The following is a 27,201-nucleotide window of genomic DNA, read 5'->3' on the forward strand; positions in this document are numbered from 1 at the left end:
CTTAGAAACAGGTAGCCAGCAACCTGCCAGGCTTGAGGAACTGGGCGGGTAGGTGGGGAGGGGTTGGCGGTAACATTTTGCACTTAGATTTACGTCTACTTTGCAGCTCCTGCGAAGCAGGGTGTAGGTCCTTGGGGTGGAGGTCTGGCTGGTTGGCTCTAAATGTGAATAGGAAGCCATGTAGCTTGGCAATTATGTTAAAACTGGCAATCTCTGTCTCTGGCAAGGACTTCGCTGTATGAATGTACGAAGGGGATGAGGGTCACCCCGGGGTCAATCTGCACAACCTGGAGAAAAGTCCCGCCCAGGGGTGGATGAGGGGCCCAGAGGCAAAGACTAAGGCGACGAGAAACCAGAAGAACTGCGGACACTACCTTGGAGGGACGGGGAGGCTTCAGTTACCGCCTTCGGAACGATCACCCCTGGCCTAGAAGTATTAATATTAAAATCATTTCGGCCATTGTAAGGAGCCGCAACCAGACGGAAGGCGGGGACGCGCGCCAGGCGGATGCGCGCTCCCTTTGTCCCACCTCCCGGCTGGCTGGCTCTTTAGGCCAAGGGAACGCGCTTCGGAGAGAACGCGCCGAAGGCGTTGCGTTTGTGCTCCGGGTGGAAACTGCCTTCCGCGGCGGCGGCGTTCCGGGGGCTGAGAGGACCGGGTAGGCGGGAAGGTTGAGCGCCGCCCGCTCCTCCCCACCCCCTGCCTCGGCCCTGAAGGGGCTGGATGGGCGGCGAGTCGGGCGCGATGGCTCGAGCCTGGGCGGCGGCGGCGGCAGCGGCTGGAGGCGGCGGCGCGTCCTCCTCCTCGCCCCGGCGGTGATCGGAGCGAGCGGCCGCAGGCCTCCGATGAGACTGCTCGCGGGCTGGCTGTGCCTGAGCCTGGCGTCTGTGTGGCTGGCGCGGAGGATGTGGACCCTGCGGAGCCCGCTCACCCGCTCCCTGTACGTGAACATGACGAGCGGCCCGGGCGGGCCGGCGGCGGCCGCGGGCGGCAGGAAGGAGAACCACCAGGTATGGGGCCGAACCCGAACCGGGCCCGGCGGGGCGGGGGCGGGGCGGCCAGCCTTCCCGCGCTCGGCCCGGCTATTGTGCGGGGCGTTGCGGCGTGAGGCACCCCCCGGGCCTCGCCCCGCCGCCCCGGCCCCTCGCAAAGTTTCCCCCCCCCACCGTCTTCTGGGCCGGGCGCCCGGTCCGCGCCCCGCGGCTCCTTTTGTTCGGCGGCTCACGAGGAGGACGACCCCCGATTTCCCTCTGGGGCCCCGGTGCGAGTGCCCCGGAGCCGCGCATTGTTCCCGGGTCCCGGCCGGTGATTGCAGACGCTCGGCCACTTCGGCGTCCGCTCCTGGCGGCCGGCCGGAGGAACTTTCGGGCCGGCGCGTGGCGACCCATCTGGGGACCCATCTGGCACCGAGGCCTGAGAACTGAATGACCCGACCAAACCCATTATCCCCGACAGCTTCCATCAGCCCCGAGTATCACGCCGAAAAGCCGGTCCCTCTTTTTGTCTGGTTGAATCTCTGAACGTACAAAGGTTCCATAAAGAAATTTAGCCTTGCAGCGTGAGCCATTTAACTCTGGGCTCGTTTGGGTGACATTTTCCCTAAGCACTTAAAAATGTGTTTGATAAGTCGTCACTTCTCTCCTGTCGAACCTTCTTCCCCTCCTACCTAAGAGAGAGATTATCTCCTTCAAACTTTGATTTTGGTATCTGACCGGAGAGATGTGGTAACAAGAAAGGTGATGCAAGCTTTCACTGGAAGGGTTATTAGAACTGGGCAGGAGCTAATTCTTTAAAAGAGTTGTAGTTCTGCACCGTGAACGATGGCGATGTGGCTGGCTGGATAGTCTTTTTCATTATCTTAGTTTTGTGCCACTTGTGCATTTGCAGAATTAAGAGTGAGGTCTTTCGTGTTTGATTAGAATGTAGTTTGCGGTTAACATGACATTGAGAAGAAAGCCCTCGTGGCTTTTGAACTCTGCCGGAGTATTGGTTTATAATAGCTAGCAGTTATAGTACATTTTGCTTTCCCAGAGAGCCGTAGCTAATTACTCCCCATCTTGTGTCTCATCATTTTCATAGATTTCTGATTTTCATAGATTACTTTTCCTACGATGCCAAGTGTTTACCCTGAAGTTGATTTCATGTGTTCTAATGAAACTGAAGAATTATCTAAGGAGATAAAACAATCCATTCAGAGAAATAGTGTTTAGTTTTTATTTAGAAAATATTTGTAGTGGGCTTTTTCTGTTTTTAAAGGAAATTATAAATGTCTATAGAATTTTTTTGTAATCCCACAGCTATTGTACTAATACTTTGTTAATCACCCCTATGATATTGTTCAGTTCAGTTCAGTTCATTTCAGTCACTCAGCCGTGCCTGACTCTGCGACCCCATGAATCGCAGCACGCCAGGCCTCCCTGTCCATCACCAACTCCCGGAGTTCACTCAGACTCACGTCCATCGAGTCAATGATGCCATCCAGCCATCTCATCCTCTGTCGTCCCCTTCTCCTCCTGCCCCCAATCCCTTCCAGCATCAGAGTCTTTTCCAATGAGTCAACTCTTCGCATGAGGTGGCCAAAGTACTGGAGTTTCAGCTTTAGCATCATTCCTTCCAAAGAAATATTGTTAGGAGTGTACATAAACTTAGTAGGTGTCCTTAACCTGTAAAACCACATTCCCTGCAATGGATTAGTCATTTTTAGAGTTGTACTGTAGTGATAATGTTCGGTTACTAAGATATATATCTCGAAGTAACATGGATAATGATGTAAAACAGTGAGTAGAAATGTCATCTTTAACAGCTGGTAGAAATAAAGTTCTGGGTAGGATAAAAAGGCTTACTTCCATTGACATGGAATTATAGTAGAGTCTCTTGACTATAGATTTTTATTGTAACACTTGAGATTAGTGCTACTTCAGTATACTTGATGTTTTCAGTGCTCATAAAAGAAATGGACATATAAAAACTGAAAAACTGTTTAAGTCACGTGATTTTTATGGGGCCTAGGTAGAATTATAGCTGCAGACACAGCCTCAGACGATGGCCTAACAAGACATCTCAGAATGTCTTCCAATTGTGTACTTTTTAAAAGTTGGATCTGTCAGGTTCTAAGGAAAATTAATACTGGTTTCCAGTACCGCCTTTGCTTCTTTATGTTTCTAAGATACTCAAGTATGTGTAATAACTGTGTATTTTAACCAGTTGCACATAACAATTTGGGCAGCTAGTTTCTCCAAATGAAGACTGATCTGGTGCTTTTTGAATATTGAGTAGAAGGGGGAAGATTGGCTCTTTTCCTTAGAACAGTCACTCAAGACATTATTTTGAGTTGATGCATTCACATTATGAAAATATTGTCCATGAATAAAAGATTAAAGTGAACAAAAGAGATGTTTATGGAAATCACAGTGAAATAAATGAACTAGGAGACTGTTCTCTCTGCCTTGGCTGAGTTGATGATTTGTTTTCTGCTTTGTGTTCCAGGATCCTTATAAACTTTGTTGCTTGTGAAGTAACTTAACTCTAAATGCTTTCCCTCCCTTCAAGTTAATAGTTTATACCAGGTCTTCTGGTGTTCATTTGGGTATGTGGGTTCCATAGCCAGCCATCTGGTTCTTTTGCAGTTGCATGGAAGTAGGGTTATGGATTTGATTGAACTATACTTACAAGTTTTCCTTATGTTTGATTAAGAAATTATGGTGGTGGATTCTGTGTTTAAAAGAGAGATCTTAGGCAATGTTTGTTCATTAAAAATAGCTATTTAGTTCTGAATCCTGGAGAGGCAAGGCTCCTTTGGGCTAAAGCAGCTCTAAACCATAGTCACAGCACCATTTTAATACCTTGGTTTGGTGTGCTTGGTGTGCTAGTTTCACAACTGGGATTTGTGTTTCATTTGGGGAAAGTGAGAAGGAAGGGAAGGGGTTTCTCAGCACAGATCCATATGGCTTGCCGGCCAAATAGGCACCACTGACTTTTTTGTACAGACTGTAAAGTGAGGGAAAAAAATTTTTTTTTAAAGAAGTTTGCTTCAGAGAAAATTTCCAGTTTTCTTAATCAGCAGCACATTCTTAATCACAGATTGAAAGCTGGGTACTTTGACTTATTGGGAAGAAATTGAGGCAGGTAGTGAGAAACTAGATATGTGGCTTTTCCACATTGGCTGACCCAGAACTTACAAAGAAAGCAATAACGACAGTAACTTTGAATCTAGTCTTTTTGAGGCATTGCACCTGCTAGTTAACGCAACTGTTAAAGAGCTATTGAAACTTGAAAGAACTCTTAGGCCACACTAACTAGGTTCTTGATAATAAGAGTCATTCAGCAGCTTCTCAATTGATGGAGTGACAAAAGAATTGTTATAGAACTCCCTGGAACCAGGCCAGGACTGTTTCTCCAGTTGATACACTGCCAGGTGTTTTAAGAGCACAGATAACATTATCTAGAATTAATAAGGTAACTTGGGGAGGGAGATGGGAGGGAGGTTCAAAAGGGAGGGGATATATGTATACCTATGGCTGATTCTTGTTGAGGTTTGACAGAAAACAGCAAAATTGTGTAAAGCAATTATCCTTCAATAAAAAGTAATTTAATAAATATATAAGGTAACTTAAAATTGCAAATATGTATATATCTGAGTTTTTCATTTCACCTTCTTATGTAAACTCAGAAACGTGCTCTGCCATAAGCAATGATGGATTTAAGATAGAATTGAAACAATTTGGATTTTCTTTCAGATGAAAAAATAGTACTTGGACATCACAGCCACAGGTCAAAGGTTGTGCTAAATACAGGTTCCATCTCCTGCTCCTCACTCCCCAGTTGCCTTGTGGAGGTGGACCAAAGTTAGGCATGAGTTAACAGTGCCCAGAGGGGTCAGCCAGCTAGCCAGACAGATGCTGATAGATAGGTTTGTGTCCTCTGAAGTGCCTTGGAAAGTCTGGAGGCCTTTTCAGTGGAATACCAAAGAGATTTTGAAAAGAGTTTGTTTCCTTCCTTATAACCTGTGTTGAAACGCTAAACAAGTGTTAGCTTCAGTTTTAGAGAACAAGGAAGGTCCCTTCTTCGGGGTGTACCAGAGGCCTTTATGTTCCCCTGTGAAGGTGCCCTTGGGACCCTGATACTTCTGTAAAAGACTGTTTCAGATCCTCTGAAGCTTTGTTAAAGTCTTGGGATTATAAACTACTAACAGCTAGTGAGTATTTGAAATGAAGATTGCCAATTATTTGTTTATTAAATCAAAATTGAAGTGATTTAATCTAATCTTTCCCTGCATGGAAGCGAGGGTGTCTTGTTACTCTGCACTTTCAAGTCTCCTATAAAGAGGTTGTTGGTTTAGGTTTGTATCATTTGTAGGAAAAGAGTGAATGATTTGAATATTTACACCTGTGCTGTGCATATATACAAGGTGTGTGTGTGTTAGTTGCTCAGTTGTGTTTGACTCTTTGCCACCCCATGGATTGTAGCCCGCCAGGCTCCTCTGTCCATATAGTTCTTCAGGCAAGAATACTGGAGTGGGTTGCCGTTCCCTTCTCCTAGGGATCTTCCCAACCTAGGGATCAAATCCAGGTCTCCTGCATTACAGGCGGTTACTTTACTGTCTGAGCTACAAGGGAAGCCCTTGTACAAGGTATCAGTGAATCTGATACACAAGGCAATCTGATACACAAGTGATTAAATGTCTGGACTGATATGATTGCATTATAGAGCTTAGAATGTGATTTTTGAATCCTTAGCTGTTAAGGTCAGTATCTTCAGGTTGGTCTTAACCACTCACTGCAGTAGCTAAGATTCTCCTGTACTCCGTTAGTGGAGCCTTTCTGGTTGCCTTTAGTGGTATTGAATATCTCAGGTCTTTGGTTACTCACTTCTTTTGAGAATGGCAGAGTGCCCAGACCTACAGTGTGGTTTGGGCATTCCCTTGAACCTCAGTTCTCAACTGGCTTTTGTGAACCTTGAACAGGAAGGGAAAGAAAATCAAGTTATTGGGCTTCTATTAAGTGTCAGGCACTGTGTATATATATTATCCTCTCTAATCCTTATAACAACTCTTGGAGGTAGGTGGTACATCCCCATTTTACAAACAGAGGCTAAGAGCGATGAAACTTGCTTAAGAGCACAGTTAATAGATAGCAGAGTTGGAATTTTGAATCCTGCTCTGTCTGGTTTCAAGGCCCAGGCTTTCCGCACTGTTTCATGGTGTCCCTCTTAGGAAGCCTTGTTGCCTGAGGGGCTGTGAAAGTAGGTTGCCTGCTTAATAGCAACCCACTCTAGTGGAGCTCTGTGTAGACACTGAAATTATGTAACAGTCCAAGTTGTTTTTGCGTTTGTGAGCAGATAAAGATGAAAACAAGTGCTTGAAGTTCTGGCCTTTATCCAGTTTGCGCATGCTTTGGTCAGGTTTAACATTGGGAAAAAGTCTTACCTGTGGTGTCTTTCTTGTGACACCAACCAGTTCTCTGACACCAGCTAGGTGTTCTGTGATTCACTTCTATTTGACACTACCCAGTTAACAGCCCAGAGATTTAAGGGCTCCCTCCTGCAAGACTGTCCTCACATAGCCTACCCATGCTTCTGTCTGACTTGGTTACAAATTCTGGGGTTTCCACAACCCCCCATCAAATTAGATAATGATTTACAGAGCTTAGGAAAACACTTGGTTTCTGTTTACAGTTTGTTATAGAGGATACAACTTGGGAACAGCCAAATGGAACAGAGGCATAGGGCAAGGGACTGGCGGGGGAATGTAGAGGGTGTCACAGAGCTCCCAAGCCCTGTCCAGGTAAGCCATCCTCCCAGCATGTCCATGTGTTCAGCTACCTGGAAGCACCCAGAACCCTGTCTTTTAGAGGTTTATGGAGGTTTCGTTACCAAGGTGTGATTGATGAAATCTTTGACCAGTGTTGGTTAAACTCAATCTTTAGCTTCTGTCTCCTCCCTGGATATTAGAGGTGGGACTGAAAGTTCCATCTTGCCCTCCTGGTCATCACATGACCATACACTCACTCTGGAATTTCTTCAAGGTTTTAGGAGCTCTGTGCTGGGAACTGGTGATAAAAGACCAAATAGTTATTTATTATTGAACCACATTACCTAAGACACTTGAAAAGAGTCGGACACGACTGAGCGACTGACAAATGTATATACAAACGTATATACAATTCAGTTCAGTTCAGTCGCTCAGTCGTGTCCGACTCTTTGCGACCCCATGAACCGCAGCACGCCAGGCCTCCCTGTCCATCACCAACTCCCCAAATCCACCCACACCCATGTCCATTGAGCTGGTGATGCCATCCAGCCATCTCATCCTCTGTCGTCCCCTTCTTCTCCTGCCCTGAATCTTTCCCAGCATCAGGGTCTTTTCCAATGAGTCAGCTCTTTGCATCAGGTGGCCAGAGTATTGGAGTTTCAGCTTCAACATTAGTCCTTCCAATGAACACCCAGGACTGATCTCCTTTAGGATGGACTGATTGGATCTCCTTGCAGTTCAAGGGACTCTTAAGAGTCTTCTCCAACACTACAGTTCAAAAGCATCAATTCTTCTGTGTTCAGCTGACATTACCTAAAATCAGAAAGTTCATTTTCTAAAATAATTTTCTAATTCTAATTTTCCTAATGCGCTCAAGTCTTTTGTATTTTGGAAGAAAAGATTATTATATGCCATGTGTCTGACTAGTTGAGGAACTCCAAGTAATTTCAGAAGAACTTTTAACTCTATCCCTCAGTCTGATAAGCAAATACAATTTTATAGGAACATTGCATTTCTACTTTAAAGGAATTGGGTGAGCCCATGTAGGAGTTCTTAAGCCATGGTGATTTTGCACCCTCAGAGAAACTTGACAATGTCTGGGACCTTTTAGTTTGTCGTGACTGGGGGGTGGGGAAGTGTTGCTGGCATCTGATGGGCACTGGCTTGGGATGCTGCTAAACATCCCACAGCCCAGATAAGGATTATCCAGCTCCAAATGTCAATGGTGCTGAGGTTGAAAAACACTGGCTTAGTGTAATTCTGTTACTATCTAGATCAGATTATCCTTAGACCCATTTATCCAGTCTTAATTGGGCAGAATAGTCCTGCTTTCTTTCTAGAATTGAATCTCACAGACAGGCACACTGGAAAGAACAAAGCAAAGAGAAGCTTCTTTGAAAAAAACTTCTAAAAAACCACATGCACCTGAACAGGAGTTTGAATCAGTTGGGAGTGCTCAGCAGCCCATTCATTTGGCACTGTAAGGTGGGAAATGAAACATGCAGTGCTTTGCCAGGTGCCTGGGATAAGGTAGACGTTCTGTGTCTTCCTTCACTGCTTGCTGTACTAATGTAGTTCTGTGGTGGGTGGGTAGCTTAACCACTATTTGCAGAACTGGGTTTAAGCAAGGCCTTACAAAAACCTTAAAGTTTTAGAAACTGACAAAACCCAGTGGCAGATGTCTCCATGGATATCCTTGTGTTCTCATCAGGATTTTACTAGAAACACTAACTTCTATCTGTTAGATTGCCTGTGATTTTTTAACAATTAATTGTTAAATAGATGAACATTTTGTTGTTCATCTGTAACCGTACCAGGCACTGAAGTCAGTCATTGCCCCTGACCTTTTATGGAGCTTTGTGTCTACCTGGGAAAACAGACCCTGAACATGCAATTTATATACAGGTATTCCAGTTGAGCTATTTCAAATCCTGAAAGATGATGCTGTGAAAGTGCTGCACTCAATATGCCAGCAAATTTGGAGAACTCAGCAGAGGCCACAGAACTGGAAAAGGTCAGTTTTCATTCCAATCCCAAAGGAAGGCAATGCCAAAGAATGCTCAAACTACTGCACAATTGCACTCACCTCTCACACTAGTAAAGTAATGCTCAAAATTCTCCAAGCCAGGCTTTAACAGTATATGAACTGTGAACTTTCAGATGTTCAAGCTGGATTTAGAAAAGGCAGAGGAACCAGAGATCAAATTGCCACCATCTGCTGGATCATGGAAAAAGCAAGAGAGTTCCAGAAAAACATCTACTTCTGCTTTATTGACTGTGCCAAAGCCTTTGACTGTGTGGATCTCAACAAACTGGAAAATTCTTAAAGAGATGGGAATACCAGACCATCTGACCTGCCTTTTGAGAAATCTGTGTGCAGTTCAGGAAGCAACAGTTAGAACTGGACATGGAACAACAGACTGGTTCCAAATCGGGAAAGGAATACGCCAAGGCTGTATATTGTCACCCTGCTTATTTAACTTATATGCAGAGTATATCATGAGAAATGCTGGGCTGGATGAAGCACAAGCTGGAATCAAGATTGCCGGGAGAAATATCAATAACCTTAGATACACAGATGACACCACCCTTATGGCAGAAAGTGAAGAGGAACTAAAGAGCCTCTTGATGAAAGTGAAAGAGGACAGGGGAAAAGTTGGCTTAAAACTCAACATTCAGAAAACTAAGATAGCATTTGGTGGCATCACTTCATGACAAATAGATGGGGAAACAGTGGAAACAGTGACAGACTTTATTTTGGGGGGCTCCAAAATCACTGCAGAAGGTGACTGCAGCCATGAAATTAAAAGATGCTTACTCCTTGGAAGAAAAGTTATGACCAACTTAGACAGCATATTACAAAGCAGAGACATTACTTTGCCGACAAAGGTCCGTCTAGTCAAGGCTATGGTTTATCCAGTAGTCATGTATGGATGTGAGAGTTGGACTGTGAAGAAAGCTGAATGCCGAAGAATTGATGCTTTTGAACTGTGGTGTTGGAGAAGACTCTTGAGAGTCCCTCGGGCTGCAAGGAGATCCAACCAGTCCATCCTAAAGGAGATCAGCCCTGAATATTCATGGGAAAGACTGATGCTGAAGCTGAAATTCCAATACTTTGGCCACCTGATGCAAAGAACTGACTCATTTGAAAAGACCCTGATGCTGGGAAAGATTGAAGGCAGGAGGAGAAGGGGACGAGAGAGGATGAGATGGTTGGATGGCATCACCGACTCAATAAACATGAGTTTGAGTAAACTCTGAAAGTTGGTGATGGACAGGGAGTTCTGGTGTGCTTCAGTCCATGGGGTTGCAAAGAGTCAGACACGACTGAATGACTGAACTGAACTGAACTGATTCAGGTCAGTGGTTATAAATGTTACGGAGGAGACATGAGATGTGAAGAGAGTATTAGAATGGGGGATCCATCCTAGTCTGGAAGTTCAAGGGACATATTTAGGCTTAGGTCACTTGAGGGTAGTGGGAAATGTAGGAGACAGCAAATACCAGGTGAAACAGCTTTGGGAAATGAGCCTTCCAGAAAAAGAAAGAAGGGTGCAGTGTTGTGACACAGTGAGTGGCTGGGTGTTATGGGCTGATAGGGAGTGTCATGAGGTGAGGCTGTGGCTGGGTGTTATGGGCTGATAGGGAGTGTCATGAGGTGAGGCTGTGGATACAGAATGGACAAATCTTGTAGGGCCTTGTAAGCCATATTAAGTATTTTGAATATTATTTTAACATAACTTCTGTGAAGCAGGGTTGTGACATGATAAGATTTGCATTTAAAAATTCCCAGTTTCAGAGAAATCCTTAGTTCCTTAAATTTTCAAACCATTTTTAATTTCTGGAAGCCACCTACACTTTAATGTTTGTGTATTTTTTTTTTTTAAGTTTTTTCAAGATGTAATTCATGAGTGTAAAATCCATCTTTTGAAGTGTACAGTGGTTGTAGTAGGCTTCACGAAGTTGTACAACCATCACCACTCTCTTAATTTTAGAACCTTTTCATCACTTGATAAAGAAATCCCATATACATTAGCATGAAGACACTCCCCATTGTCTCCTCTCCCCAAACCCTTGGCAACCATGATCTACTTTCTGTCTCTGAATCTGCCCATTCTGGACAATTTGTGTAAATGAAATCATGTAATCTGTGGCCTTTTGTGACTGGCTTATTTCACTTAGTATAATATTCATAGTTCACATCTCAGGAATCAGTGCCTCATTCCTTCCTATGTTTGATTGATATTCTGTTGTATGGATCAATTACATCTTGTTTATCCATTCATCAGCTGATGGACATTGGGATTGTTCCACTTTTTGGTAATTATGAATAATGCTGCCATGGAACTGACATTTGTTTCATACAAATTGTCAGGAGGAACATGTATTTCAACCTTCATCTTTAAAGAGAAGGGCATTACTCCTTTTTATTCTGTAGCATATTCTGATCAAGAAGCATTTTCTTTTCTGAAAGATTTGTCTGGCAGTAAAGGTTCAACCACATGTGTTAGTATTGATGAGAGAAATGCTGTTAAAAGCTTGAGGCTTTTTTTTGGGGGGGGGGGGTCGGCATTTGTAAGCATTATTTGCAGTTAATGGTGCCAGTTCTTGGCTTAGTTCTGGAAGTCAGAGTCCGTTATTGTTCTGGTTGTCCATTTACAAGTGGGTGCCAAGGAATTCTTAGCTCCTCTGTTCCACGTGAATGACTTCTTGTCCACAGTAATAGAATGTACCTGATTGCCTATTACTCAGGTGATGGCTTTCATCTTGATTAGTCATTTCAGCGAATTAAGAGAAAATAAAAGTTAGAATGGCTTCAGTATTACAGAGTTTAGAATGTGAACCAGGAGGTCAGGAGTATAATAAAAAATGGTTTATGACCTGCACTGGGGCATAACTTCAGGCACAATGAGTATTCAGAATTAGTTAATGGTTAAGCACGAACATTTTCAGACCAAGATAAAAGGTGTAGGCAGTGAATGTAAGAAGCTTCATAGCTTGTCATATAGTGGGAAACAAAGAGCATCAAGTTCAAGCAGTTTTGGTAAAAGTGTTTAATGGTAAATTAACACAAAACCATTAGCTGTTTGAAAGATTTGGTGTATCAAGTCAGGGCACAGAGTTTGTAAAAAATATGAGTTAATCTCTGAAACTTTAATGTGCTTGTTTGGTTATATCAGTGTTAGTGTTGGCAGTGTTACCCAAGATTTCTTTCAGTATTTAGCGAGCTTAGGATGACTGTAAAATGGGTTCATCGGTTATGTAAGCAGTTACGGGACACCTACTGCTGACGAGTGGTCATACTTGTCAGGGTAAGCAGGTTACTTTTGTCTCTTCATTGGGGGAAATTGTTTCTTAGTTGATAAGAGACTAATAGTAACTGATCTACTCAGCAGTTTCATCATATACTTAATGGACTGACTTTTATTTATCAGGCCGTGTTAGAGGACCCTTATCTCATTGCTATTATTATAGGAGTCTCATGTGTCTGGCCCTGTATTGAGGATAAGCCTGCATTAACTTGTTTAATCCTCAGAGTAAACTACCAGGATAGACAGAAACCAGTGATGAATTTACAGAGTCTCAGAGATTTAAGTGATTGTATGAGCTCGCACCCAGGAATGGCTGAGCCGGGGCTTGATGGTGGGCTCACTCTGAAGCTGCGTCCCACAGGCTGCTTCCCCCTTGGTGTACTAATTCTAAGTGAAGATGGGAAACCTTTATTACACAAGATCACACTTTAGCCACAACTGAGGTCCTTGAATTTTGTTCTAAAATGTATGTTCTGGGTAGAGTCTGTTCCCGGTAATCTGCTTCTTAGCATGTTATTACTTTGTCTTCTTATTGTTTGCATATGACCTTAAGATCTTAATCTTTCTCAAGCACATTTGGCTCCTGTCTGTTAAACAGTGCTAAATGATTTGGTAAAGCACACCAGTATTTCTACAGGTCTCTTTATAGCCCACAACAAAAAGGGTAGCTAAATTAGGTCACTGGATTTTTTTTTTTAGTTATTTTATTTATTTGGCTGCGCCAGGTCATAGTTGCAGCACTCGGCATCTTGAGTCTTCATAGCATCATGGGAACTCTCAGATGCAGCATGTGGGATCTAGTTGCCTGACCAGGGATCGAACCAGGACCCCCTGCATTGGGAACATGAAGTCTTAGCCACTGGACTACAGGGAAGTCCCTGGTCACTGGAATATTAAATCCTGCTACTTATTGATTTGTTTGGTGGCTTCGAGTTAAATCACTGCATTGAGTGTTTTTAGATAGAAAACAAGGTTAATGTTGGTAGTTACTGCCTTGCGTTGAATCTCCATGAAGGAGAGGCCAACATAGCTTTCTTAATCTCAGGGTACAGCGGGCCATAGTGCTAGAAGTTTTGGGCCAGGAGTCAGTGTACTTGCCTGGCTCTGTCACCTACCAAGCTGCATGACTCGCAAGCCTCTTCACCCTTCCTCCACTCTTACCTGCCCCTGAAGGTAATGAGAGTTAAACCAGAAACTAGGTAGGAGGAAGTATTTTATACCTTATAGGTCGTATAAGAGATGATTATTCTCAAAGTGCCATGAGATTTATGGTATTTGGAAATCTTAAGATTCAATTTAGTCTTCTGTTTTTCGTTTTTGGATTTTTTAGATGATGCTTCAGTTCTGTGTTTTCATTTTTCTTATTCTTCTTTCTTTTTAGTGGTATGTGTGCAACAGAGAGAAATTATGCGAGTCACTCCAGGCTGTCTTTGTTCAGAGTTACCTTGATCAAGGAACACAGATCTTCTTAAACAACAGCATTGAGAAATCGGGCTGGCTATTTATCCAATTATATCACTCTTTCGTGTCATCTGTTTTTAGCCTGTTTATGTCTAGAACATCTATCAATGGGTAAGTGAATCTTGGATAATTTTTTCTTTATCCTTAGGTGTAGGAGAAAGAAAAGTTACCTCGTTGAGGTGTTGACCATCTCCACAGCTACAACACTTGTAGTCAAAATCCTTGGCCCAGCCTTGGCAGGTTGCTTTTAAAATTCCCTATAACTTGATAAACAGCCTCGTTGTTCTGTATTTCTGTGATGGGAGTTACAGTGCTTCCTAATTTTGATGTGCACAGAAATCATCTGGGCATCTGGTTAAAGTACAGAGTCTGAGTCAGTAGGTCTGGCGTGGGACCACAGAGTGTGGACAACAGAATTTTTAACCCATTCCCAGGTAATGCCTATCCTGCTGCTGATCTATTAGAGAGGAACAGGATACTTGGAACCAAGCTATAGGCTGAAGAGTAAGATCTTTGCCATAAGCACACTTCCCAGAAGCAGGTGTTCTGGGGAAGGATCTAATCTACTTTAGCCCAACAGTAAATGGTGGCTTGCTCGAGTGATGGATTCTCCCTCTGTTCTTATGTAATGTCTAGACTCACCAGGATTTTGTAAACTTAAGAAATTCTCTGTCCCTCGAGTGGTTCTCTCACCTAAATCTGTGGAAGACACTGTAGGAGTATTTTTATCCTTTGTCAGCCAACTTTTCAAACCCCAAAGCCTAAGAATCCAGAACTCTAAAGAGGTTCTCAGTGCTTGAAAAGCCTGTGGGACCACTTACAGCTACTGGCTGGGCCCACTTTTTCTTCTCTTCAGGTTTGGAGCCAGCTTCTACTGAATGTCTTGTCTGGATCCCAGTCTGTCATCTGGTCCTTAAATATGTTTTCAGGCACCACGAGCCATTTCTCAAGATTTCTTCCTTGACTTTCTTCATTGTTTATATGAAGTTGCCTTAAATTGGCTTCAGCAAACAGTTGTTATTTTTGTGTTGGTAGTTGAGTTTATACAACTTGGTCTGCCATTTTGTTTCTAAAATTCACTGCATTGAATTTCTGTTCTGTGCCTTTTTTTGTTGGGGGAGAGGACCAGGCTTGTCACCACAGCAGTGATTTTTAGCCTTTTTGGGGTTCTGTACCTCTTTGAAAGTGATGTAAGGTAGAAATTCTCTGTTCAAATAGTCCTTACATTCAACACTTCGCTTATAATTTGGGGAGATTTCAAGCTCTAACCCTTCCTCCTGCCTCTACCCTGTTGGCCCCTGGTTAAGATTCTCTGCTCTGGGATTTCACATTTTGGTCAGAGGGCCAGTACTAAGTCCCCTTTGGCTTCCCTTATCTACGGTGCTTCTGCTTTTCTTTTTTAAATAACCCCCATCCTCACCCCTTCCATCCACCCTCAATGCCCCCTCCGGCAATAAAACAAAAACATCTCCTGCCCTGCACCCTCTTCTCAGCTGAAAGCTTAATTTTGAGCCCATTAGTACTTTCTGTCCATGGTGGTGGTAGCTTATTACCATGAGTGGCTGTCTCTTACAGAAATAATTAGTATGGTAACCTTCTTAAATTAAAAAGTAAGATACATATTGGACTTCCTTGATGTGGGAAAGGGGAAAACCAAGAAAGGAGAGACTTGATAGCTGTGTTCTTTTATAAAGATATTTGTAAGGAGGTGTACCTCCTCTGTGGGCTTCCCTGAGGGCTCAGTGGTGAAGAATCCACCTGCAATACAGGAGACCCAGGAGACATGGTATTCGATGGCTGGGTCAGGAAGATCCCCTGAGGTAGGAAATGGCAACCCACTCCAGTATTCCTGCCTGGAAAATCCATGGACAAAGGAGCCTGGTTGGCTACAATCCATGGGATCACAAGTCAGACATAACTGAGCATGTGGACTGGGGTGGAGTGGGGGTATGACTGGGGAGAGAGGTATAGTTCCTCTGTAGATTCCAAATCTAGAGAGAACTTAGGCCAGAGAACGTAGAATGGTTATCACACACACACACACACACACACACACGTGCATATGTGGACATCACTAACTTTGGAACTTAAGGACAAATTAGAGAGCCATACCTTTCCATGGTATGTGTTTGCCGGAAACCTTGTATTGAGCAAAGTCATTGTCTTGGTATTTTAAGTGGGGTAATTCTTCAGTGTCTGGAACTGCCCCGCACATTTCAGGAAGTCTGACTTTTCTGACCTTGCCCACTAAATGACAGTAGCACCCTCAAGTCACTGTGACCACCCAAAACTCTTCCCACCTAGTGCTCCCTAGAGGGCAAAGGTCATTTGGGCTGGATGAATTTAGAATTTTTTTGTTGTGAGATTTTGTTTAAATCTTTTGGTGTAGCCTCTGTTGCTCATGATCTTTGGATATAGCACAATGCTTCTTTCTCTGGTGCCCTTTTGACATGAACTTTGACCTCAGGTGACCTCTAGCTCTAGAATTTTATGATTATCATATCATGGGTCCTTAGATTCCAAAAGCTATAGCTAGGGAAGCATGTTATTTTATAATTGGGAAAGCTTAAGCCATGTAACTATTTTGCAATTTACTTTTGGTTCTATGGCAGGTGGGCACCAACATTTGAAACATGCATCCCCCAAGCTCCCCCAAGCTTGTAACCTCTCTTACCTCTTCTTGTTCTGATTGTGGTTCCTCCGTGAAGTTTTATGTAGCTATTTCAGAAAGTTCAGTTCCTTTTTCATCCTGTTTTCCCATTAGAAGATAGGAGCAATTGAGAGTTGAAGACAAAGTTTAGGGGCTGAAGTTTTCTCTGGGAGGTGGTTGTATTGGTGAATATCTCTGAGGGTTTCCCTCTCCCATTTTTTTAACATTTCTGTGGGACAGAAGGTTTACTGCAAACACATTATTAGGTTTGGTTGACCTCTCCTAAGGGAAAGGAGAGGAGGAACTTGCTCCATAATTTTAATTTTTTTCTGAAACCAGTCTTACCAGGAACACCCAGTTGCACACATCCTTCCAGTCACTGCATAACAAGCTTATTGTACCTTATGATTGTTTCCAGAAAGCAGCAGAACAGTACAGATTTCCCTGCCATCTCCTAGACCAGTGGTTTTCAGACTTGTCCTGGTCCTGAAGAGGAGGCGCCTTAGGAGCTTCTTCAGGCTGCAGAGGAAGGGTAGAAGCGGGCTGGCAGCAGAGCCGGTGCCCTTTGCTCTCCTGTTACAGTTTACCTTGTCTGAGTAACATCTGCTTCGTTTAAAGAAATGCCCCTGCTGCTTACGGGAAGTTTGGATCCCTGCCCTAGACAGACTGGGATTGCAGAGCTAGAAAACAAGTTCTGAGTAGGGACACATTTTATTTCCCGAGACGATGCTTCCTTGAGACTTGGTGTGATCTGTAGCTGCTTTTCTTAGAGCACTCTTTGATCTCTATTTTAACTCCTCTATTTTCAAAGACATTACTAAGTTTTAGAGGTTTTTTAGGATTTTTAGAATTAACAGGACCTAGCCAATTGTATAACATACAAACTGACCCCCAAGTATGAATCTACTTTTAAATGCAAATTAACTGATATCACAAGGACCACTCTTTTCTCTTTTCTCTAGTGTCTCTTAAAAATCTATTATCTAGACCTATTTTTTATACTCATTGTTCAGTTTCATATTGTAAATGGCTTTCCGCCCCCCACCATTTGCTTTTTCTGCTCAGTGTTATTGGCTAGTGTTGTAGTCTGATTCTCTTGGCCTGACATTTTCTTAAACCGATATATGTGTTTTCTATTACTCCTTCCTATTTTGACTTTAATTTTTCACAGTCATCTTTTATTTTCTTATATTTTTCTTCTTGCCTTCGCACCTTTTATTCCTCTCCCTGTCCCTACTCTTTTGGGTGTACTGTTTGCAGTCTCAGAGACAGATGATGATATTTGGAGGTGTTTCTTATTTTGTGAACTTTGCTTTTAACCATGAATCATATAGACAATGTCTATTTTAATTGTATACTCTTATAAAATAAACATTTTATAAATTCAGAAGGCTGTTGGTGCCATGTCACTGTTTTGTGTGGATGTTGGGTGGGAGGGCTTATTTCGTACACAGTCATCCATTTTTGTCCTTTTTCTCTTTTCCAGGTTGCTAGGAAGAGGCTCAATGTTTGTGTTTTCACCAGATCAGTTTCAGAGACTGCTTAAAATTAATCCAGACTGGAAAACCCATAGACTTCTTGATTTAGGTGCTGGAGATGGAGAAGTCACAAAAATCATGAGCCCTCATTTTGAAGAAATTTATGCCACTGAGCTGTCTGAAACTATGATATGGCAGCTGCAGAAGAAGAAATACAGGTATAGTTTTTAGACATGTTTGAGAGTATATTTCTTGGTTTTAGATGTGTTTCTTCTTAATATTATTTTATTTAAATGATACAAATCAGAAACAATTTTCATGAGGAATTTAAAAAAATCTTTCCATGTTACAGCTGACCCTTGAACAGCGCAGGGGTTAATTCACGTATTATAGTCAGCCCTCTGTATCTGCAGTTCCTGCACGTCCATGGATTCAGCCAGCACCAGACCATGTCGTATTGTAGTATTTACCTTTGAAGAATATGGGTCATGTGTAAGTGGATCCAGGCAGTTCAAAACCACATTGTTCAAGGGTCAACTTACAATTAAGTGGAAATTGAGGGAGAAATCATCTTTCTGTGGCAGTGTTTTTCTGAACTTGAGATTTTGGCACTGTAGGGAAGAAAAGGGCTTCCCTGGTGGCTCAGATGGTGAAGAATCTGCCTGCAATGCAGGAGACCCAGGTTCAGTGCCTGGGTGGGGAAGATCCCCTGGAGAAGGCAACAGCTACTCCCTCCAGTATCTTGCCTGGAGAATTCCATGGACAGCAGGGCCTGGTGGGCTACAGTCCATGGGGTCGCCAAGAGTTGGACATGACTAAGTGACTAACACATAACACACAGGGAGGAAAAAGGCAGGTGAGAGACAGTTTGGAAAAGAGAGATCCAGTGTAGGGACTTGTTCCCTAATTTGAACCTGACATTCTCAAATCTTGTTTTTTATTTATTTTTTTAATTAAAAAAACTTTAAAAAATTTGTGGTAAAAATATGTAACAAAAAATTTACCACTTTAGCAATTTTCAAGTGTACAATAGTATTAAGTATATTTACATTGTAGTTTAACCACAATCACCATTCATCTGTAGAACCTTTTACTCTTTCCCAACTAAAACTTCATACTCATTAAACTGATTCCCCAGTCTTTTGTCCCCCTGGCCCTTGGAAGACACCGTTCTACTTCCTGTCTCTATGAATTTGACTACTCGAGAAACCTTGAAGAATTGTACAATATTTGTCCTTTTGTGACTGGCTTATTTCAGTGAGCATAATGTCTTAAAGTTCATCCATGTGGTAGCATGTGTCAAAATCTCCTTTCATTTTAAGCCCGAGTAATATTCCATTGTATGTATATACCAGATTTTGTTTATCCATTCGTTTGTCAATAGACACTTGGGTTGCTTCTACCTTTAGCTATTGTGAATAATGCTGCTATGAACATGGGTGTACAGATAGCTGTTTGAGTCACTGCTTTCCCTTCTTTGGGGTACATACCCAGAAGTGGAGTTGCTTGATCATGTGGTAAGTTGGTGTTTAATTTTTTGATGAATTGCCATACCTTTCCACAGCAACTGCACCATTTTACATCCCACTTGCAGTGTACAAGGGTTCTAGTTTCTCGACATCTTTGCCATACTTGTTGTTTTCTGATCTTTTTTTTTTTTTTTTTTTAATAATAGTCTTCCAAATGGACATGAAGTGAGAAATCTTGGTTTTCAGACCATCCGCTGCTTGAGAGACTTAGGAAGAAGGTCATTCTGTATTCAGTATGGATTCTGTTGAATGGAAGAAGAAGGTGCTGAGTATAGAATGTGATAGGTAGAGGTATATAACCTGCTGCCTTTGATATTTTGGAAGCCGGCCTTAGACCTATAAAGTTCAATTACATACTCCCTCACTTTCCTACCCATCTAAGTTTATAAGTAAGAGATTAATTTAGGAACAGACTAGCCCTAGAGATAGAACATATTAGCATAGCTCTTGGAGCAGGATTAGTTTTAAACTTGGGGAAAACATACATTTTTTTAGCCTGAGGAAGAGACTACCAAGTAGGAAGGAGGGGGAAGGGTTACTGTAAGTGGGATTTTGCGTGCTAAGTCGCTTCAGTGGTGTCCAACTCTTTGCAACCATATGGACGTCAGGCTCCTCTGTCCATGGGAATGCTCCTGGCAAGACTATTGGAGTTGTTTGCCATTTCCTCCTTCAGGGAATCTTCTTGGCCCAGGGATTATATCATGTCTCCTGCACTGGCAGGCAGGTTCCTTACCAAATGGAAGGAGGAAGAGGGTGTAATCAACCACAGCAGAGCCTGAGAAGTTGAGTTAAAGGTAAGGGAGATTGACCTTCCTAAGAGCTTGAGCATTCAAGTCCTTGTCACTGTCAGTGTTTAAGTGGCTCTTAGGGACGTTATAGCAGACTTATCTGTGTGAGGTTGATTTGTAAGATCCAGTAGTCTGCTCAGATGAGATCCTTGTGGGTCTGTGTGGTGGCACTTGAAATGCATTCCTTCAATTAGAAATTAACTCACCATGTCAAGGCTTTGACCTTTGTTATGACAGTGACTTAAATCACGCTTAATTCCTAATTTGACTCTCTTCTGTGTTTTGAAGTGAATATGGGGAGGAAGATATTAGAAATATGTCTTCAAGTGATTTTTCTCCCACCTACCCTGAGCCATGTCTTTGCTTGCTTGCCTGCCATTTAAACCCTTCTAGAGACTTAAGTGGCCAAATGGAATTTTAAATGAGACTTCAGATGTTCACATTAAGTGATTCAGTACATGTAGAGTTTACATGTTATGTTACCTGATAAACTTGTACACCATGTAAAAAATACTTAATTTGGGAGAATTCCCTGGCGGTCCAGCGGTTAGGACTCAACATATTTTTTCACTGCTGTGATCCAGGTTCAACCCCTGGTCAGGGATCTAAGATACCACAAGCTGCATGGAGCAGCCAAAAACAAAACGAAACAACAAAAGCTGACCTTGCCCCCCTAATACACATGCCAAAATCTTTTTGCAGTTTGACCTAGATAGGGAATTCATACTGGTTGACACTCCCTCCATGATGTTGTTACTATGAAATAAAAGCATATTCACAAAAGTGGCAACTTTTGGTGCAGTTTGAGGTTTTAATGGACAAGTGGTAGGGTTTGCCTAATCCATGATGGCCGGGCAGACTTTTAGCTTACTTCCATGGTTTCTTTCTTTCTTTTTTGAGAGGTAGCTATTTTTTGTTTCTCTTCAGTATATGGGCCCACAAAAACCTGGCTTTCTAATAAAGGTTCTGGATTTCATTTTTGAAATAAATCAATAAAACAGAAAATGGCCAGATTTCCCCTCTGCATTGACTATTGTTTATGCCAGAAAGCCTGATCGTAAAATTTAAGGATGTGGTTTTGATTTTTAAAACAAAAATAAAACTTTTCTTTACATTGTTGGTGTTTTGGTTTTTTATTTAGGATTTATCACAATACTGATTGCTTTGTTACTTCTCCAAGGAAGGTGTACTTTAAATCCTCCTGGAAGGCAAACTGTTACTTAACTCACTTTCTTGAAAATAATAACCCCGTGAACAGATACCTTTCTTCTTGGGTTAGAAGAGCCATTTGTAAGAGCCATAGATATTTAGGAATGGATTATACAATTACTTTTTTTTAAGTTTAAGTTTTTTAAAAAATTTATGATTGTCTTCGTTGGGTCTTTATTGCTTTACGCAGACTTTCTCTGGTTGCAGCGAGCGGGGGCTCCTCTTCGTTGCAGTGTGCGGGCTTCTCATCGTGGTGGCTTCTTTTGTTGTGGAGCACAGGCTCTAGGTGAGCAGGCTTCAGTAGTTAGGGTACACAGACTCAGTAATGGTGGCTTGTGGGCTCTAGAGTGCGCACCCCATGGGCTCCAGGAGTTGTGCACGGGCTTAGTTGCCCTACAGTATGTGGAATCTTCCGGGAGCAGGGATAGAACCTGTGTCCCTGCATTGACAGGCGGATTCTTATACACTGCATCGCCAGGGAAGTCCTCTACAGTTATCAGGTTGGTATAAAAGTAATTGCGGTTTTGGACCGTGGATTTTAAATCATTATAACTGAGCTCAAACACATCTTTATTAATCAAAAAGGAACCATTGCAATCAACACATTTTTGCCAATGAAAAAATAAGTTTATTCCTGTAGCATAAAATATATGTGCTTCAGGATTTGATGAACTCTTGAAAAGCATTTTCTGCTTCCTGCTGGTTGTGGAAGCCTTTTCCCTGCAAAAAGTTGTCGAGATGCTGAAAGGAGTGGTTGTTGGTTGGCAAGAGGTCAGGTGAATATGGCAGATGAGGCACAACTTTGTAACCCAGTTCTTTCAACTTTTCACGTGTGGTTGTGTGCCACACAGTTGGGCGTTGGTGTGGAGAAGAGTTGGGCCCGTTCTGTTGACCAGTGCCGGCTGCGGCGTTGGCAGTTTTCAGTGCATCTCATTGATTTGCTGAGCATACTTCTCAGATGTAATGGTTTTGCTGGGGTTCAGAAAACTATAGTGGATCAGACTGGCAGCAGACCACCAGTGACCATGACCTGTTTTTTGGTGCACGTTTGGCTTTGGGAAGTGCTTTGGGGCTTCTTCTCAGTCCAGCCACTGATCTGGTCATAGCTGGTTGTCATGTAAAATCCACTTTTCATCAAACATCACAGTCTGAGAAATGGTTCATTGTTCTTGTGTACAATAAAGGAAGACACTTCAAAACGACGATTTTTTAAAATTTTCGGTCAGCTCATGAGGCATCCACTTATCGAGCTTTTTCACCTTTCCAATTTGCTTCAAATGGTGAATGACTAGAATAGTCGGTGTCGAGTTGTGTAGTTGTAGAGGATCAGCTTCAGTGACCCTCTCAGTTGGTCGTTGTCAACTTCCGTTGGCGGCCACTGCGCTCCTCGTCTTCAAGGCTCTCGTCTCCTTTGCACAACTTCTTGAACCAGCGCTGCACTGTATGTTCATTAGCAGTTGCTGGGCCAAATGCATTGTTGATGTTGCAAATTGTCTCTGCTGCTTTATGACGAATAAAAAAATCACTTGAATTTGCTTTCTAACACCATTTCTACAATCTAAAATAAATCTAAACAGCAAGTAATAAGTCATTAGCAAAAAAAAAACCCATAAAGTGAGAAGTGCACATTAAAATGATGTATAACATAACCACATTTATTTAAGAATGTATTCCAATATCAAATGGCAGAGTTCAGCAGTGAAAACCTGCAATTACTTTTGAGCCAACCTAATAACGTTTTGATTATGTACGCTAACAAAGAATTCCACAATTCAAATGACAGTAAATAAAAACTGTTCTTCTGTAGGAAGATAATTTCGGCAGCATGGTTAGTTCCTCAGACTGCTTTTACTGAAAGTTAATGTGAATGGTAGTTTATGTGATCTGAATGGTGTTTCGTAGATGATGGAGGATACCAGCGTATGGCAGGGTGAAGAGTGGTAGTAGGGATGGGCTTGGAATTACATCTGCACAGGTAGGTCATACATGGGTAGTTCAAAAGGAGTTGTGTGTACATTTTTGACACCAGAGAACAAAGATCTTTAAACTTTAAAGGTGCTTGACTTTAATGCTTTACCTATAGGTTAAGGATCTTTCTTAAAAAGGAAGGAAAATATTGTAATTAATTCTATTCCTTATGTTCAGACTCTTCTTTTTTTAAACGGAAAGATACTGGAAACTGAGTGGATAGCCATTCATTCTCAACCCACCACCGTGGAAGCATTTATACAAAGATTGATTGTTAGGTTCTTTCTCTATATGGAGAGAGTAGGTTCATTGTCTTGAATAACCTACTAGAAGAGTTTCCAAGCTGTAATTTCTACTCTGCTTGTGATTTACAAGAGCCTGGACAAGTCACTTCTTTCATTTTTCTTATAAGAGGAAATTTCCTCTTATAAGAGAGGAAAATTCAAACATCTTGTTAGGATTCCTGGGCTAGCATGCAATTTGAGTGGGGCTGGTAAATTTGTCTTTATCAGTGGAACTGAGTTTACAAGTAGAAATCACAAAACAGAAATAAAGATGAAGTTGGACTTCTATAAATATAGTTTTAACTGTCCTGGTTTTAAGGCTATCAGGATTTTGATTTTCTATTATAAACATGTGTTTTTATCTTTCAAAATAGCCAACATGGAAACTACCTATCTTCAAGTGATTCTGAGATGGATTTGGTGAGATTATTCTAGATTAAAACATGCCAATGATGTTTGGCTTCTGCTTTGTTGTAATCAGGTCTAAGTTTATTTGTTTGTTTTTTTGAATCAGATATGTAGTTTTTCTTCTGCAAGTTTATGAATTTAAACTGGAGGTTTGGCTAAGGTATTGATATACAAATAGCCTTTAAAAGTGATTTTGGAGCTGTAATGCCCCGCTTAGTTCAAGTGACAGAAATCTGATTAGCTCCTTGAAGTTCGTCAGGGTGTTGTTTTGGAGGAGGCTTTAGTTTTTTAAAAAATATAGATTGAAAAGAAGATGCATCTGAGTAGTTTGTATTTCTTTTTATTCTGCTATGCAAAAATGTTCTGAAGTGTCATAAGATATCTGCTCAGTGTGATCAAAGACTTGTTTAAAAGGTCCTTTTTCTTGTTTCCTTTTGCTCCTGTCTCTGTCATAACATGCCTCACCTACCACATTCTGATTAATATAACCAAGCAGGAGTGAGTAATTAATAGAATTGCCGTAACACTGTGACAAACACAGACTCTTGATATAAGGACTCCTACCCTCTGTGAGTAAAACATTGAAAAGGACTAGAAACTGTTCTTAGGGCGCAGGAGGCAGGGAGGGGAGAGAGCGAAGGCGCCGGAGAGAGAGTGACTATGTGTGCATGAGATACTGAGCGCTGAGAGAGGTGTGTTAACTATGGTCTTCACTTACTGTTTTAGCAGGATGTCCTGTGCTTTGTTTTTTCTATAGTTATTTAGATATGAAGATTCCAGAGTATGAAATAGTATCTCTCTCCTAGAACATGCTATGCTATGCTATGCTAAGTCACTTCAGTTGTGTCCGACTCTGTGCGACCCCATAGATGGCAGCCTACCAGGCCCCCCGTCCCTGGGATTCTCCAGGCAAGAACACTGGAGTGGGTTGCCATTTCCTTCTCCAATGCATGAAAGTGAAAAGTGAAAGTGAAGTCACTCAGTTGTGTCCGACTCTTAGCGACCCCATGGACTGCAGCCTAACAGGCTCCTCTGTCCATGGGATTTTCCAAGCAAGAGTACTGGAGTGGGGTGCCATTGCGATGTGCACAAAAGGTCATAGGTTGTAAATGGAAATTATCTTATATCACCCTAGCCATTCTTAAAATAGGAGGCACCCTAGGAATAAAAAACATGATTATATGATGTATTCTACAATTACATCCCAGTGAATGTAAAAGTAGAATTCTTCATTCATTAATTGATGTTCAAGAATTTGATGCCCTAGTTTCATAACCATTTTTATCACCTATATCTTCGTACTTATTCAACATACTAATTCGTACAAAGGAAACTTTGTATGTTTTGGAAATAGATAAAATGCTAAATTTAGAGAAGTATGGTTGTCTACTTTTGCATGCCCATTTTATTACTGCAAATATAAATTATAAATGAAAATTTTGAACTTACTTTGATTTGGAAGACAAAATTAAAGTCTTTACTGGCATCTAAATATTTTTAAAGATGTCTTTAAGGGTTTTTATATCTTTTTGATTTTTCCAGAGTGCTTGGTATAAATGAATGGCAGAAGACAGGGTTCCAGTATGATGTCATCAGCTGCTTAAATTTGCTGGACCGCTGTGATCAGCCTCTGACTTTGTTAAAAGATATCAGAAGTGTCTTGGAGCCAACCAGAGGCAGGGTCATCCTTGCTCTGGTCTTACCTTTTCATCCCTATGTGGAGAACGGTAAGTGTGGACACCCACTTAGTAGGCCTATTATCCAGCATTGGTGTTTGTGATTCTGTGCAATCACAATTAGATGTGATCTGGTATTTCTTAGAATACCCTGATATTTAACAAAGTACAGTTAACCCATGTAATGTATCGCCTCAGTTAACGTTTGTCTTCATGTGGATTTTATAGTGCTTTCTTTGTACTCTCTTTGCAGTGGTAATAATACTGAGCTGGATTTGCCTGCTCAAGATTAAAAGCCTAAGATGCTTTTAAATGGAGCCTTCACCACTAAGTTAATAGCCTTTTGAGCTGAGTCAAGCAGTAAATGATGCCTTTTAGTCTACCTGAATATACTTGTTAAATGTCATAGCTATCTTGTATTTTACATCTCTTGTCCCTAAAATGATAAATGCTATTGTTATCCATTTTCCCTTTTGAAGACCATTTGTATCCCAATGCGTATCATTTCTTTGACATTTGGTTTTTCAGTCGCATGGTCTTACTCTTTAACAATATTGAATGAAGAATATCTCAGAAGAAATGGTTGGATTTTATACTGCCTCATATTTACTATGACTTTTGGCCATAGTCACATTAATTCACACTTGGCTTTAGCTTATGTGATTTGCATTTTAGATCATGTTGCAAGTTTTGACTTTAAGCCTTGTTTGCATTTTTGTAAGTTACTGTACAATAATGTAAAATTTATTTATTTATTATGTAAGTAACACATGTTAATATTTGAAAATCTTTTCCTCTTTTACTGCCTTGTTCAACTTTGGGTTCAAAAAACTCTTTAAGAACTTGTTGGCATTCTTGAGAAGTCCAGTAATATTTTGCTAGCATCATAGTTATCAAATACCTGTAAAAATCTTCATCCTAAGGAATAATGCTCAAGTTTGCTTATAACCATGGATTTGTGTTGCCACTCACTTGCTCCTTTGTTTCTTCTTGTTCTTATTTTTTTGCCCCATCAGGTCTTAGTCCCTTCTAATTCAGTGCTTGTCTTTAACATTTACCAAATGTTTGTGGATCTGTTGTTGATGGTGGGGAAAATGGAGAATTCTTTAGACATAGGAAGGTAGGAAGAGAATAGATAGAATAGATGTGTTCCCCACCCCCCCCCCCCGCCCCCATCTAGCATGTCCATTTTTACATTCCTTTGTTGAGCCATTTTGTCACGGCAAAGAAAAAACTGCTTGAACGTGTGAGTGCCACACCACGCCTATGTTTGTGGGGGAGGGAAAAGCCTGGTTGATGTCATCCTGATAGTTCAGTGGCCTGACCTGTTTCGGTGCTGTTCCTCTGTGAGTATGCCACGGCTCCATCGCGCTGCATTGCCATCACTAGTCATCAGCTGGCAGGTCTGGGCTTCCTGTGTCCTGTTGGGCAACCACACGATGGAACTTTAATGCTATTTCCTGGCATAGCAGGAGGTGGACATGAGCAGGGGAAGGAATGTCAGTCTAAACATGAAATCTATTTCCTTGTGTTTCTGACACTAAAAATTGAGAGGAAGTTAAACTGGACAAGAGGGCAGACTCTAGTAAAGAACTGAAAACAGACTCCTTGCTTGTGGATGCACCGAATTGCATCACCCTGTTGAATTCTAGGGGTCTGGTGTGTGACATAGAGCAAACCTGAGATGCA

The 27,201-nt window shown here is 41.8% G+C and overlaps 1 protein-coding gene and 1 long non-coding RNA gene across 6 annotated transcripts in view; one reads left to right on the top strand and one right to left on the bottom strand.

The window, feature by feature from the left end:
- Window positions 1–545, bottom strand: part of LOC129637256 (uncharacterized) — a 29,163-nt gene extending 28,618 nt beyond the window's left edge. For all 3 annotated transcript variants that reach the window (XR_008707403.1, XR_008707402.1, XR_008707401.1), the window contains exon 1: window positions 375–545. This is a non-coding gene — a long non-coding RNA (uncharacterized LOC129637256). The remainder of the gene's footprint in view (window positions 1–374) is intronic.
- Window positions 546–633: 88 nt separating this feature from the next.
- Window positions 634–27,201, top strand: part of METTL9 (methyltransferase 9, His-X-His N1(pi)-histidine) — a 46,236-nt gene continuing 19,668 nt past the window's right edge. Inside the window, exons 1-4 of one of the 3 annotated variants that reach the window (XM_055561239.1) lie at window positions 634–1,011; window positions 13,443–13,633; window positions 17,659–17,868; window positions 25,379–25,563. In XM_055561239.1, the coding sequence (XP_055417214.1) occupies window positions 847–1,011; window positions 13,443–13,633; window positions 17,659–17,868; window positions 25,379–25,563 (751 nt within the window). In that variant the 5' untranslated portion in view covers window positions 634–846. Of the gene's footprint in view, window positions 1,012–8,700; window positions 8,764–13,442; window positions 13,634–17,658; window positions 17,869–25,378; window positions 25,564–27,201 lie in introns of those variants that run through there. The other 2 variants (XM_055561238.1, XM_055561240.1) reach the window with 2 other exon arrangements.

The sequence above is a fragment of the Bubalus kerabau genome, chromosome 23 (genome assembly GCF_029407905.1).
Source record: "Bubalus kerabau isolate K-KA32 ecotype Philippines breed swamp buffalo chromosome 23, PCC_UOA_SB_1v2, whole genome shotgun sequence".
Taxonomy (NCBI): domain Eukaryota; kingdom Metazoa; phylum Chordata; class Mammalia; order Artiodactyla; family Bovidae; genus Bubalus; species Bubalus kerabau.